Consider the following 16,339-nt stretch of genomic DNA (forward strand, 5'->3'; position numbering starts at 1 on the left):
ATGATGGGGCAGAGATGCTGGTATGTGAAGAGGGGGACAATGATGGGGCAGAGATGCTGGTATGTGAAGAGGGGAACAAATGATGGAGCAGATATGCTGGTATGTGAGGAGGGGAACAAATGATGGAGCAGAGATGCTGGTATGTGAAGAGGGGAACAAATGATGGAGCAGAGATGCTGGTATGTGAAGAGGGGGACAAATGATGGAGCAGAGATGCTGGTATGTGAAGAGGGGGACAAATGATGGGGCAGAGATGCTGGTATGTGAAGAGGGGGACAAATGATGGAGCAGAGATGCTGGTATGTGAAGAGGGGGACAATGATGGGGCAGAGACGCTGGTATGTGAAGAGGGGAACAAATGATGGGGCAGAGACGCTGGTATGTGAAGAGGGGGACAATGATGGGGCAGAGACGCTGGTATGTGAAGAGGGGAACAAATGATGGGGCAGAGACGCTGGTATGTGAAGAGGGGGACAAATGATGGGGCAGAGATGCTGGTATGTGAAGAGGGGGAAAAATGATGGGGCAGAGATGCTGGTATGTGAAGAGGGGAACAAATGATGGGGCAGAGATGCTGGTATGTGAAGAGGGGGACAATGATGGGGCAGAGACGCTGGTATGTGAAGAGGGGAACAAATGATGGGGCAGAGACGCTGGTATGTGAAGAGGGGGACAAATGATGGGGCAGAGATGCTGGTATGTGAAGAGGGGGAAAAATGATGGGGCAGAGATGCTGGTATGTGAAGAGGGGGAAAAATGATGGGGCAGAGATGCTGGTATGTGAAGAGGGGGACAAATGATGGGGCAGAGATGCTGGTATGTGAAGAGGGGGACAAATGATGGGGCAGAGATGCTGGTATGTGAAGAGGGGGAAAAATGATGGGGCAGAGATGCTGGTATGTGAAGAGGGGGACAAATGATGGGGCAGAGATGCTGGTATGTGAAGAGGGGGACAATGATGGGGCAGAGATGCTGGTATGTGAAGAGGGGAACAAATGATGGAGCAGAGATGCTGGTATGTGAAGAGGGGGACAAATGATGGGGCAGAGATGCTGGTATGTGAAGAGGGGGACAAATGATGGGGCAGATATGCTGGTATGTGAAGAGGGGGACAAATGATGGAGCAGAGATGCTGGTATGTGAAGAGGGCAACAAATGATGGAGCAGAGATGCTGGTATGTGAAGAGGCGGACAAATGATGGGGCAGAGATGCTGGTATGTGAAGAGGGGGACAAATGATGGGGCAGATATGCTGGTATGTGAAGAGGGGGACAAATGATGGAGCAGAGATGCTGGTATGTGAAGAGGGGGACAAATGATGGGGCAGAGATGCTGGTATGTGAAGAGGGGGACAAATGATGGGGCAGAGATGCTGGTATGTGACGAGGGTGACAATGATGGGGCAGAGATGCTGGTATGTGAAAAGGGGGACAAAGTAGGGGTTGAGATGCTGGTATGTAAGGAGGGGGACAAAGATGGGGCAGAGATGCTGGTATGTGAAGAGGGAGACAAAGATGGGGCAGAGACGCCAGAATGTGAAGAGGGGGACAAAGTGAAATCTGTAAAGTTTTCCCATGAGTTTCCATGCATGTATGGGGTGACCGAGCCCTTAATAAAGCGCAAGTAAACTGAGCGAATTTTTATTTTGTTAAAAATAACCTTCATCGCACACTAGCACATTATAAAATACTTACCTTAGAACGAAGCCCTGCACCGCCGCGCTGTGAGCTCTGACAGACACTTCTATCTTCACCTGGTCTTCCTTCCAAATTTGCGTCCTCTAGCCGTCTGATTGCCCACACCATAAGGACGTCACTCTAAGGCTCGGTTCACACTACGGCGCTCCGACTTAGGGGGCGACCTGTGAAGTCGCGTGCAGCGCGACTTCGGCACGACTTGCACGGACTTCATAAAATGAATGTCTATGCAAGTTGCTCCAGGTCGCCCCGAAGTAGTATAGGACCCTTTTTCTACGTCGGAGCGACTTGTGTCGCTCCTATTAGAACCGGTCCTGTACTACACAATGGACCGCAACGGTGCGCGACTTGCCAGGCTGACCAAGTCGCCTGTCAAGTCGTATTAGTGTGAACCGGCACTAATGCATGAGAGTCACAGACCGCGCCATGGAGCTCTGAAGGGAGGGCACTGGTATACTGTCCCTTCAGAGTGCATGTGCCGGTGACATCACCGGCTGCATGAGGATTAGGAGATATTTAACGTACCTACAGGTAAGCCTTATTATAGCCTTACCTGTAGGTGCAAGCCTACAGAATGGGTTTACATAATTTTTTCATATTTCTTTAGCCCCCTCTTTCCTCTGGGACTAGCAGCTACAGCCTCGGATTGTAAGGCCTCTTCTCCCCATGGTGCAGAGACATCAGTTTTTCTGCATGCATTTTGCAAGGGCCCAAAGAAAACAATGGTTGTCTATGTGCCCTGTTCACACCACAATGTGCAGATTTTTTCTGCGCAGGAATCTGCAACATGTATGCAGTTTTCTGCACAGGAAAAAAAACTGACATGAAATCAACATTGGTTTGAATAGGGAACATAACTGACGCACATGAAAACTGATGTCAATGTGCATTAAAAACTCAAAATGCGCTTGAAAACTGATGTCTCTGCAAGTGAAATCTGTGCAGTTTTCCCATCGGTTTTTAAGCACATATGGTGTGAACAAGCCCCAACCGTTTCAAGAAACAGTTACATTCCGGCATGTGCTGGGAACAGTGGTGTATTTTGGTTTTGTGCTGCCCTAGGCAAAACTAAAATTGGGCACCCCCCTCCTATATAAATTTGCTCCACTTATTCCTTTTAAACGAATGTGACTCCCTCCAAAATTGAAGGACTACAAGTCCCAGCATGAACCCCTGAGATTTCACGAGAGGGTGGGAGAGAGAGAGGGGGGTGAAGAGTGGGGATGGAGAGGGAAAGAGGGAGAATGAGAGAGAGGAAAAGAGGGGGGGTGAGAGAGAGGGAAAGAGGGGGGGTGAGAGAGAGGGAAAGAGAGGGGTTGAGAGAGAGAGGGGACGGGGTGTGAGAGAGAGAGAGAGAGAGAGAGAGGGGGGTGAGAGAGAGGAGGGGGGTGAGAGAGAGAGGGGGGGTGAGAGAGAGAGAGAGGGGGGGTGAGGGAGAGAGAGGGGGGTGAGAGAGAGAGAGAGGAGGGTGAGAGAGGCGGCTCTAGCAACCAGTTGGCAATAGAGTCTCAGGTGGAGGAGGGGTGGCTATTTGACGCCCCCCTGCAAAGTGCCGCCCTAGGCCTGCGCCTTGTTGGCCTAGGCCAAAATACAGCACTGGCTGGGAATGTAACTGTCCCATTTGCTTGTGCTGTCAACCAAACTGTCAAACCATCCAATGGTTGGTGTCATAACTGTTCACAAGTGGAGCATCATGGCAGTTGAAGTTCAAACATAGGCTAAGGTGGCAGCTTCCTTGGCTCAAAAGGATAGGACAGTTTAGGTTCCCTTTTAAGGGTGGCTCATTGACTTGAAGGATCCTATGGAGCTCCACCATAGTCATGCTGTCTTGTGCATTCCCGGGAAAGAACTTCATGCAGACGTGAGAATGCTGCCTGCACCAACAGGCACAGGCATCCCTCTGGTTCTAGGAATGATGGGACATGTAGTCTTAAAGGGAAGGAAATATATATGACCTGTGATGACAACATGGGTGTGCGCTCCCCGACGGGAAGTTCAGGGAAGCGTTGCAGAGACATTTAGATGAATAAAGTAATGTGTCTCAGCCATTTTGTTTTAAATAGTAAACTTTTTTCTACCTTTTTTCATCCTTTGTTCAGTCTCAGGGCTGCTGATCTCCTACAGGCTCTTCCAGTCTATAGGCACCCCATCTGCAGCAGACAAGGTTTTTCAACTTAAAGTACAACTAAAGGTAAAACTTTTTTTGTAGTTTTGGATAGTGGAGAGGGATTAGACCGCCTTTCAGTTTTTATTGCTGTCAGTGCCCCTGTAAAGGAGATTCACCCTCTCTGTTAGTATTGTTTACCCCTATCATTGAAAGTGAAATTTAAAAAAATCCTACATTTTGGGTTGTCCCCAGAAAGTACTAGTAAGGAAATCTTCCAACGGGACATTAGTTCAGGTGACCCTGGGGGTCCCCAAGGGATTCCCTAAATTTGCCGGAATTTTCTCTCACTTCCAGTTTTAGCTATAGGACAGCAAGTGAAGGAAAATCTCCCCAATGGGACACAGATAGCAAAAAATAAAAAGACAGGGACTATAACCCTCCCATACTCTATCCAAAAAAGGTGAAAAACCTTAACACTACACAACCACTTTAATGTCATACCTGTGCATGGTCCTGTGCAGTGGTGTATTTAGGTTTTGTGCTGCCCTACAGTAGGCCTGACTAAACTTGTGCACCCCCTAATTTACATATGACCCACCCCTTCCTGTAAAGGCCACGCCCTTTACTGTTTACGACCCACCCTGTCATTTGTGGACCACAAGTCTATCAGTGCCCATCAGCGTAGCCTCATCAGTTCCCACACATTCAGCCTCATCAGTGCCCATCTGTGCAGCCTTTTCAGTGCCGCCTCATTACTGCCCATCAGTGCAGCCTCATCACTGACTGCTTTATGGGGGTGCCAGACCGATTTGCCTCCTGGACTCTGCCCTCTGGCCCAATTCACCCCATAAGACTGGCACTATATTAAAAGTGTAGCGCAAGGCGGCGGAGACCCTTTTCGTGCGTTAACCGGAAGGAGGCTGTTTTTTTTTTGTGCAGGGTGCAGATTTTTTGCTGTCCCCCTGCAAAATGCCTCCTCGATTGTCCCTCATTTTGGTCTGATCTAGATAGCTGTATATAAAATTATAAAATGCACTTTTTTATCTTTCAAAAATGTTTTCCCAGTGCTAAACCTTTCATCCAATTTCTAAATTGTTGCATCTGTACATTTCAAAAGCCAATATAAAGGAAAAATTGTGGTAAAAAAGCACTTGTGAGTTTAACTAATATGTTTTTTGTATAATTGTCTGTTAAGGGTGTGTGACAGGGGGGTGTGACCTATGCCTACATACTTTTACTAATAGGTATCCCTCGTTCATCACAAAAAGTTGGGAGGTATGTGATAGGCAGGGAGGGGAGGGGTAGGAGTTGAGAGGGAGACAGAAGAGAGCTGCAGATAGCAGCGGATGACAGAGGCATGTACACTGACCACGGAGTCAGGGTTCAACAGCCATAATAAACCGTGGTCAGTTTACAGGGGGGAGGGCAGAACCAGGCAGTATCAGCCAAGTATTGCAGGTGATAGAAGGAGCTTAATGACAGCACAAGCACTGTGCTGTATAATATGCTTTAAGGGAACAGGATCCATTTTTTTTTAAGGGTAACAGACACTTTAAAGCGGAACTCCACTCACAAGTTTAAGTTCTGCTTTAAGGACTTGTCCCCTGCTCCTCTTGCACAATTGGCACTTTTGAGGAGCTGGGGGGAGCAGGTACCCAATTTTGACAAGTACCTGCTCCTACTTCCATTCCGAGCGCCTCCTTCCTCCCCCTGCAGTCTTCTGGGGCACTGACAGGTCCCAGAAGACTGCATCCTCTATTCACAATGTGCCACGCAACCTGCCCATGCGCAGTGGCGCAAACTGTCACAGCCAAGTGTCCATAGTGAAGATGCCAGCGAGAGAGAACAGAGGATGAAGACAGCTGGGGTAAGTGCACCGATGAACTGTGGGACAGCATATTGCCAACTGTCCCATTTTTGCCAGGACAGTCCCAGAAAATGGAAGCCTGTCCCGGGTAATCTACATTGTCCTGGCAAGCGCCCGTTAATCGGGCTGCCTGTAAATGCCCGTTATGGGCAGCTGGTGCCTGTAAAAAAATGGTTGCGTGCCAATATCGTAACTGCGCATGCGATGCTCGTACAAGCATGTGCAGTTATGTAATAGTGCCGCCTGGCGCCATTTTTAAATCAAAGGAACTTGTTTTCAGCAGTGCCTCGCTGGCGCCGGGAGCCACAACAGAGCAGAGAAGGACCCCTGGAGAGTGAAGACACATTCACAGACATGAAGGTAGGTAGGATGAAAGCAACAATCTTACGTGCAAGAATATCTGGTAACATGACATGTGAATAAAGTGTCAAATGTGCTCAGGTGTCACCATACAACAAAATGTAATATGTAAATATAAATAAAGTGCAAGGTGTAAATAAGTAAGATAAAACCTAATTATACCAGATAGTATAATTAGGTTTTATCGTACTTATTTACACCTTGCGCTTTATTTATATTTACATATTACGTTTTTTTGTACGGTTACACCTGAGCACATTTGACACTTTAGAATTGCAGGGAATTGTGATGAGAATTTTAAACTTTAGGCAGAAGTAGTGCAGCTGAATGGGAGAATTATTCCAACTCTGCTACTTTGGCCTTAAGTTTGAAATTCCCTTTTCAATTTCCTGTAATTCTCTCTTTATTGAGTAGATCCTATGATCTGATGATAAGTAGGCGGAGATTAATTATGTGGAGCTTCAGGGAAGTGGGTGTGGTAAGTAGTGATATCGTTTTTTTTAGTGCTGATACCGATATTTTGGTCATCGGTCATCGGATATCGGTATCGGCCGATATTGGCCTATATTTTCAGACATTTAAAGAAAAAATTATTTTTTTATTTGTCACAGGTACTGTTGTGGAGGGATCTGGGGGAGACCCCAAACCCCTCATCTGCATTTAAAAGCATTCAAAACAGCCAGGTTTGGCTGTTTTGAATGCTGTCATTTTTTTTTAATCTAATCTGGCGCCGATTACCCGGGAAGTGATGTCATGACATCACTTCCGGGTTTTTACATGGAGACCTGATCAGAGCCGAATGCGGCTTTGATCGGGTCTTCTCTTCGGCGGCCGTGGAAGTAGGATGCCCGGGTCTCGCGGTGGGACGGGAGAACCCGGCGAGCCTTGGAAGGCGGCGGGAGGGGGGGGACGTCCCCTCCCGCTCCTTGTAATGACAGCAGAGCGGCTTCTCGTGTTGTCAGTACAAGACAGCCGGCCGTCCTCTATGGAAGCCGGTACTGGGGTGATGCCTCTAGCTGCAGACATCACTCCAGGACATGCACTTTCCTGGAATATCGGCAATATCGGTAACCTCAGGGGCTGATTCTGATATATCGGGGGAAGTGCATATCGGCCCTCGATATATCGGCTTTGCTGATAATCGGTCAATCCCTAGTGGTAAGTAATTGATAGCTGTGCTGCAAAGCGTCCATATAAATTTTGGCAACTATTGGACAGATGAGTGGCTGTTTTTTAAAAGTCAGCAGCTACACTTTTTGTAGCTGCTGACTTTTATTTTTTTGACCGATGGCTGGAACTCTGTTTAAATAGTTTTATTATTTATTTTTCAGTGTTACATACAAATGCACAAAAATACATTTGCCAAAAAACTTTGCAGGTTCTATATCTACCTCTGTGCTAGCCCCCACCACTTCTCACTATCACCTTTTTGCACCCTCCCCATAGACTTCTTTGTGGTCTTCACAAAAATGGCGTCCCGGGTGCAGACATCTTCCACAGCGTGTAGCCTGGAAACCGGACATGGACGTCACTTCCGGGGCTGGATTGAGGACGGGCTCGTCATCCTAGGAGACCTGCGATCCTGGGATCTTCCAGCACGGGGCTCCCCCCTCCGCCAGTGCCCGGAGAATGAGCCAAGCCAAACGGAAAGAGGAGCCGGCCGTGTCCAATGGAGGGGTGAAGGTGAAAGTGTCCCCCTGGAGCAAAGCGCTACGAGGAGACGCCTCCTGGGAGGACAAGGTACTCTGCCGGACACATGGCCAGGATAATGTCACTGCCTGTCTGGGAGGACACAGGATCACCATTGATGAATGCATACAGCCACAACCAATGGGCTGCTGTCATGTGCTGATCCATAGGAGGCATTGTCTGCAGCACTGGGGTCACCGCAGGGGTCAACGTTCCTAATTACAGAACGCTTGGACCGGGGATAGAGCGACTCCGCTGCATCCTGCGCCTGCTAGAGGATGGCCAAACACCTTCCAATCAGTGCAGCCATACACTATACAATCTGATTGTACAACCTCATTCAGATCTACCAACCACTATAACCTTTAGGCTCCGTTCACATGTCAGCGTCTGGATCGCGGCGCGATTCCGCCCGCGATCCGGAGATTATTTCAAATCGCGGGACGCCTGTGCGTTGCCTGTGATTTGCAATAGCCCCCCAAACGCTGAGCGATGTTGCAGCGATTTCCGCCTGCCGAATCGCGGTAATATCGCGCAAAAAAAATCGCGGGACGCATTACGCCCAAAAAAGTACAAGAGCTTCTTTGGAGCGTATTGCGTCCCGCAATTTTTTTTTTTTTGCGCGATATTACCGCGATTTGGCAGGCGGAAATCGTGGCAACATCACTCAGCGTTTGGGGGGGGCTATTGCAAATCATGGGCAACGCACAGGCGTCCCGCGATTTGCAACGATCTCCGGATCGCGGGCGGAATCGCGCCGCGATCCATACGCTGACATGTGAACGGAGCCTTAGGCTGCATTCACACTTGAGCGTAGCGTCTTCGTGCGTTTTTTACCGCGATTTTCAGGAGGCAGGCATTGACATCTATCAAAAACGCTGGTAATCAGCCCAAAAAGAAGCTCATGTACTTTTTTCAGCTACAGGCGTTTTGCTTCAGGCGTTAAAACGCTCAGATGTGAACAGGGGCCATTTAAATGAATGGGGTTTTACTTGTTGGGTGTTTGGAACGTTTGTTTGAACATTTTTGGAGCTGAAAAACGCTCAAAAACGCCCAGGTGTGAATTGAGCCTTAGGCTGCATTCACATGTCAGCGTAGCGATCGAGGGCAGAATCACCGCGATTCTGCCCGCGATCCGGAAATCATTGCAAATCGCGGGACGCCTGTGCGTTGCCCGTGATTTGCAATAGCCCCCCAAACGCTGAGCGATGTTATCGCGATTTCTGCCTGCCGAATCGCGGTAACGGTACGCAAAAAAAATTGTGGGATGCATGACGCCCCAAAGAAGCTCTTGTACCTTTTTTGGGCGTCATGCAACCCGCTATTTTTTTGCGCGATGTTACCGCGATTCGGCAGGCGCAAATCGCGGCAACATCGCACAGCGTTTGGGGGGCTATTGCAAATCACGGGCAACGCACAGGCGTCCCGCGATTTGCAATTTTCGGATCGCAGGCAGAAGCACGGTGATTGGACCCGCGATCGCTACGCTGACATATGAATGAAGCCTTAGGGCCATTCACATATTTCTCAGTAGGAATGCGGGTTCTCGCTAGAGATTTAAGAATTTGCGGAAAGCCAGGTGTGATCTTGCATACAGATTTTCCTGCGATTCCCACGCGGCAATCCCGACAAATGTGCTTCGTCTGGAGTTCCATTCAGAAATCTACCCAGATAATCATTCCCCGTGATTTGAAATCTTTATTAGAATCTCTGCGATTTCCAAATCGCTGATATGTTAACAGGACCTTAAAGCCTGTGCCATTGGATACACATTGAGTGGATTCTACAGGTTTGTCCTCCTATTATCTAGTTTTGGTAGATTTTACATGAGATTGTACAATCAGATTGTAGTGTGCATGGCCACCCTTAGGGTCCTTTCACACGGGCGCTCCGTATGTCCGTTTTTTTATCCCGTTTTTTTGCGGGTGATATATGGACATAATGCATGTCAATGGGATTGCGGATGTCAGCGGATGACCATCCGCTGACATCCGGTTTGCGTCCTTTCCGATCAGTTCCGTACCCTATTTTTCTTCCTTTTAAAAAAACGGAACGAACGCAAAATCGGATGGCAGCGGTGTCATCCGCTGAAATCAGCAATCCCATTGACATACATTATGTCCGTATATCATCCGCAAACAGATGGGATGATATGCGAACATACGGACTGGATGACACAAGTGTCATTCGTGTCCGTAAAAAAAAAAAAAAATAAATAAATAAAAAAAATAAGTCCGGAGCGGATCAAAAAAACGGTCCGCCCCGTGTGAAAGGACCCTTAGGTCTCGTTAACACGTGTGGCCAGGAGGTTGAATGCTGTCACGTGCCCGGACTGCAATGCTCTGCTTTGTGGGTGCAGCAAAAATAAAAACACATGTCTCATTTAAAGCCTAAGTGCAGTCAAAATTAAAAAAAAAAAAAAAAAACAGCACAAGGGAGATAACTTGCAGTCAGGAGACTGTGTCCCATGTGCTGATTCCTCTGTTGGAGGTAATTTTTTTTCTTTCTATGCACCCCAATCCCACACTAGAAAATCCCCCACCCGCTGTCACACTAGGGGATTTTCTAGGGTGGGATTGGGGTGCATAGACAGGAAAATTACCTCTAACAACAGAGGAATCAGCACATGGGACACAGTCTCCTGACTGCAAGTTATCTCCCTTGTGCTGATTTTTTTTTTTTTTTTTTTTATTGCACTTAGGCTTTAAGCTACACTATATTACCAAAAGTATTGGGACGCCTGCCTTTACACGCACATGAACTTTAATGGCATCCCAGTCTTAGTCCGTAGGGTTTAACCACTTCTATACTGGGCACTTTCACCCCCTTCCTGCCCAGGCCAATTTTCAGCTTTGAGCGCTGTCGCACTTTGAATGGCATTTGCGGGGTCATGCAACGCTGTACCCAAATTCAATTTTTAGCATTTTTTTTTCACACAAATAGAGCTTTCTTTTGGTGGTGTTTAATCATCACTGTTTTTTTTCTTTTTTTACTAAACAAAAAACGACAGAATATTTTGAAAAAAAAGTTTTTTTTAGTTTTTGTCAGTAAATAAGTAATTTTTCTCCTTCACTGATGTGTGCTTATGAGGAGGCACTAATATGCCGCATTGATGGGCACTGATAGGTGGCACTGATGAGCAAGCACTGACTGGCGTCACTGAGGTGCATTGATTGGTGTCAATGATGGGCACTGTTTTTGCTTTACTGTAATCAGTGCCCTGATTACTTGTCCTGGATTCCCCTTTGAGAAGGAACCGCTGATCGGCTCTCCTCGCCTCACACTGAGATAAAGCCCTGGTTCACACCGGTGCGGCTTTGAAATTGCGCAATTTCAAAGCTGAACATCAGTGCGATTTGCACCTTCCGATTTCATTGTGGCTTCTATGCAAGTCGCAATGAAATAATGAAAAAGTAGTTCAGTTACATTTTTTAAAGTCGCTGCATCATGAGTCATGGCGATGTGAACCGTTGCATTGCCGGCAATGTGGTGCAACTTGTCATGAGATTTGGAACTTTCAAATCGCACTACAAATCGCATTACAAATCGCACCAGTGTGAACCAGGACAAAAAGTCTAATCTGGCAACTATAAAACATGAATAAAAGCTTAATTTCCATGGTGATCATTCTACAAAATTAGAGTGTTTGTAGGTGCAAATCTCCCAGGGGTGTGTGATATAATCAGGGAATGATTGTGCACGTTGCCACCAATAATTCAGTATGGAAATGTCTTAATATAGATTTATGAATATTTCCTAAATTCTTGTGTATGTAACAAAGCTAACACATGTAGTCTTAAAGCTGTAAGTGTAACATTTACCAATCACTGCAGGCAAATCAGTCGCTTTATAAGGCCTCTTGCACACTGCAGCTTAAAAATGCTCAGTACAGCATTTTTTTTTTTTCTGTGCTAAAATAGAGCCCATTCATTCTTATGTGCCTATGCACACAGCCGCGTAATTGAGCGCCGCTTATTCTTCAGTAAGAACAAAATAGAAAAATCTGCATTTTTGGTCAGTAATTTACGCCTGATGTGCGCAAGAACGCGCGAATGCGCTCGAATGCGCGCAAATGACCCAAAAATGTCAATTGAATATCCAGAACGCTAGAATAAATTTATGCGCAATTGCGCACATTTACGCGAATTTGCGTGAGCGCGTAAGCGTGAAAATGCGCGCATTACAATTACGCCACAAAACGTAGATGCTCTAACGGGAGTATCATGTGCAAGGTGCCTTAATTAAAATGATAGTAAAGCTAATTTTCTTAAAATATATAGAGGTGCACCGAATGGAAATTTTGGTGCCGAAACAGAAAATTCAGGCTGCGCTTGGCCAAAAACGAAAATGTCAGTTTCAAAAAATATATGTATATATCATTTATATTCAACTTTTCAATTAATATCATGAATTTAAATGAATATGAATTTGTCGGCCATTAGTGGCACCTTTAGCGCAAGCTTAAGTAAAATGCACTCCTTTACATTCTATGTATGTTTTCACCCTGGTCCGTTGCGCTTCCGTTGTGGTGTTTAAAATCTTGCTTTTTGCATTTCTAAGATTGTAAGCTCTAACGAGCAGGGCCCTCTGATTCCTACTGTATTAAAGTATATTGTATTTGTACTGTCTACCCTCAAGCTGTAAAGCGCTGCGTAAACTGTCGGCTGTATATAATAATAATATAATTTCTGGTCAGTAAAAAAAAAAAAATGCACTTCCCCATTGAAATGCATTGAAAATGCAGCAAGAATGCATCAATAATGCACCTGGTACATTTTTAATGCAGTTTTTGAGTCACATGACTCTTTGAAAAACACTGTAAAATCGAGTGCATTTTTGGCACCATTATCTGCACCTTTTTCTCTATCTGTAACATGCCAAAAACACCATTTTGGGCCTCCGAAATTTCAGTGCGTTTCCAAAAATAATAACCATATAACTTACCTGCTCTGTGCAATTGAGATCCTTCTGGGGTCCCCCACTGGTGCTGCAGGTTCCTTCTCCGAGTGCCCCCCATAACAAGCCCTCTGCTATGGGGGGCACTCATGTGAGTTAAAGAGGAAGTAAACCCTCCTCAGGAAGTTGTACCTATAGGTAAGCCTATGTTAAGGCTTACCTATAGGTACTGTAAATATCTCCTAAACATGTACCGTTTAGGAGATATTTACATTTGATGCAGCCAGTGACGTCACTGGCGCATGCGCTCTGAAGGAACTGCAGATCGTGCCGTTCCTTCAGAGCCCTGTGCCGTGACCGTCGGCTCCTGCGCGCATGCGCGGGAGTGACGTCACCGCGGCTCCGGCCAATCAGATGGCCGGATGCCGCGATCCCGGAAGACGGGCGACTGTACATGTCGCCCGTCATAGAGGTAAGAGAGCGGCGCGGCGAGGGCTCGTTCTAAGGTAAGTATTTGATAATGAGCTAGTATGCGATGCATACTAGCTCATTATGTCTTTATCTTTCAGGATGTAAAGAAAAGAAAAAAAAAAATTATCGGTTTACAACCTCTTTAACTGCTGAGCTGGGCTGTGTGCATTCATAGACACACACAGTGCAGCTTGCCCCCCCCCCCCCCTTCCCCACTCCCTCAGTTGATAAATCTGCCATTGGCTCCCACTGCTCTCAGTAAAGCCAGTGAGCGCTGGAGGGATTGCACTGGATCGGGAGTGGTGTCAAGTGTTTAGAGGGGGGGTAGGTGATTACAGACGGGGGAATTATTTTTATTTTTTTAACCACTTTCCGACGCAGGTGGAGGGGCACAGACAGTGGATTTTTTATTTATTTTTTTTTTTACCACTTACCGACCAGCCGCCGCAGATATACTGCGGCAGGCTGGCTCTCCTGCACAAACCACCGTTGTACAGCGGCTCGCCGGAGCATTTCTCGGGATATCTTCAGCACTGGTGACTGGAATCGACCCGATCACTTTAGGAGCAATACTTTGCACTTTATGTACATTATCTATTCAGCATTTTATTTTATTAAGATTTTATATAGCATGGTCACATTACATGTGGATGTGGCTATTTTAATATTCACATATGAATATATTTTTGGATTGTTTGATGCACTATTATTTAATTATATTTTATGATTTTAATTGTGACATTAGCGTAGTCGCATAAGAAGACACTATTTATTATTTAAATATCCACATCATATTATAAACAAATATTTCATCAATAATACAAATATTGCACATACTTATTATTTAATCATTAGCGATTTCTTAAGTTTTGCGCAGCACACCGCAATCACATACTCACCTCAAGGGTAGTGACCAGTGCTAGCAGCATTACTATTCATCACACCCAAAATTAGAATACTGTACTATGATATAACTTGTCACAGTTGCCAGCCCTTGGGGCACCTTGGTGGTTGTTGTTCAGATGTGAACAGGGGCTATTGAAATGAATGGGATTTTGCTTGTTGGGCATTTTGAGACGTCAGAGATGAGCGTTTTACTAGCTAAAAAACGCTCAGGTGTGAACAGGGCCTAGGGCTCCATTCACATATAGGGGTCTCAGATTGCCTGCAATCCTAAAGCATTGCAAATCAAGGGACGCCCATGCGATGCCCGTGACTTGCAGTGGAACCCCAAATGCGGCAATAGTGGTAAAATCACGTAAACAGAATCCCGGGACGCCTGCCGCCCAAAAAAAGTACAAGAACTTCTTTTGGGGGACAGGCGTCCCATGATTCGTCAGGCGACGATCGCAGCAAAATCGCTCTGTGTTTGTGATGCCATTGCAAGTCACGGGAATTGCATGGGCGTCCGAATCATTGCAAATCGTGGGACACCCATGCAATTCCCGTGACTTGCAATGGCACCACAAATGCAGCACGATTTTCGCCTGACGAATCATGGGACGCCTGTCCCCCAAAAGAAGTTCTTGTACTTTTTTCGGGCGACAGGCGTCCCAGGATTCTGTTTCCATGATTTTACCACGATTGCCGCATTTGGGGTGCCACTACATGTCACGGGAATCGCATGGGCATCCCATGATTTGCAATGACTTAGGATTGCAGGCAGATTCGCAGCAATTCTGCCCTCGATCTGAGACGCCTATATGTGAATGGAGCCTAAGTGCATTACAAATACTCCCGATTATTAAAAAATGTAGAGGGGGGGAAAAAAAAATGACCTTTTCCATGTGAGAAGTAATTGAACATTTCTTCAGTAAGATTTGAGTTCATTGGTCTTGTGCATCCCATAAATAGGATTATATGTACACACTGGGGATTACTGACAGAGGTGCTGACTCGGCATGTCTAATCTGCAGCTGTTGCACCAGAATTACACCAAGCCGTGACAACTGTGTCTTGCATAACTGATCACATAAACAGACAAACCTTTCATGCAATACATTAACTTCCTTTCCCTTCCTCTCTCTTACAGGATGAATTCCTCGATGTCATCTACTGGATCCGGCAGATCCTGGCCATTGTATTGGGAGTGATATGGGGGATCGCTCCTCTCAAGGGATTTGTGGGAATAGCTATGTAAGTATTTTTCAGACTGTGGGCTGACAATCTGATGAATGTATGACAGTCTACAGACTGGCTGAGTGAGCAACTGTTTGCATAGATAGAGCCAAGTGACAGGTTCACTGTAGCCCTTGCTCACACTTAAAGCGGAGTTCCGGCCTCGGAAATTATTTTTTACTAAAAATACCCCCGGGACAGTCAGGGCTAGTGCATTCCGCAATGGATAGCCTCTGATCTGTCCCGGGTCGCACTTACCTTTTTAGAAGAAATACCTACCTTGAAAATTTCTTCTCCAGCGCTGCCATCTCAGGTGTGGGCAGCTGAAGCCAGCGCGATCCTCTTCTGCGTCCTCTTCGGTCCCACAATGCACTGCACCGGCCCCACCGTCACTTCCGGTGCAGGCGCGTCATCCCATGCCCAGAAGCTGTTTAGCAGGGAATGACATGCCTGCACCGGAAGTGAAGAGCGGCACCAGTGCAGGTGCATTGATTCCTGGGAGTGATGACGTTCATCTCCCAGGAATCAATGCGAGGAGGAAGTGACGGCGCAGGCCGCGGCCGAAGAGGGAGGAAGAGGAAGAAAGGTAAGTATATTTTCTTCAATAACCAAGGTATTTGCACAGGTGATCAAATACCACCAAAAGAAAGCTCTGTTTGTGGGAAAAAAAGGACGTCCATTTCATTTAGGTACAGCGTCGCACGACCGCGCAATTGTCCGTTAAAGTCACGCAGTGCCAAATCGCAAAATAGGGCCTGGTCAGGAAGGGGGTAAAATCTTCCGGGGCTTAAGTAGTTAATACCGCTTTAAAATCGTGCAACTTCATCTGAAATCGCACGATTTCAAAGCCGCAACTTTGGAAGACATCTGTGTAGCTTCATGCACAGATGTCTATTGAAGTGGCATCTGAAATCGGCAAAAGTAGTGCAGGAACTACTTTTGCAAATCGGTGTGGTGCTGCAAAGTTGGCGTTGCATCGATTGGAATGGTGCCATTGCCGGATATAGGCTGCGACTTGTCATGCGATTTGATCTGATTTGACCAGGCAATGTTTCATGGTTGACTGTCAACACAGAACTCTGTACATTGCCGGATATGGGCTGCGACTTGTCATGCGATTTGGTCTGATTTGAC

The 16,339-nt window shown here is 46.5% G+C and overlaps 1 protein-coding gene across 1 annotated transcript in view; it reads left to right on the forward strand.

Annotated features, from left to right (window-relative positions):
• Positions 1-7,562: 7,562 nt before the first annotated feature.
• RAB5IF (RAB5 interacting factor) overlaps positions 7,563-16,339 on the forward strand; it is a 33,014-nt gene continuing 24,237 nt past the window's right edge. The window contains exons 1-2 of the mRNA XM_082271690.1: positions 7,563-7,771; positions 15,120-15,223. Of these exons, the coding sequence (XP_082127816.1) occupies positions 7,661-7,771; positions 15,120-15,223 (215 nt within the window). The 5' untranslated portion in view covers positions 7,563-7,660. The remainder of the gene's footprint in view (positions 7,772-15,119; positions 15,224-16,339) is intronic.

The sequence above is a fragment of the Pelophylax lessonae genome (assembly GCF_965119305.1).
Source record: "Pelophylax lessonae genome assembly, chromosome: 11".
Taxonomy (NCBI): Eukaryota; Metazoa; Chordata; class Amphibia; order Anura; family Ranidae; genus Pelophylax; species Pelophylax lessonae.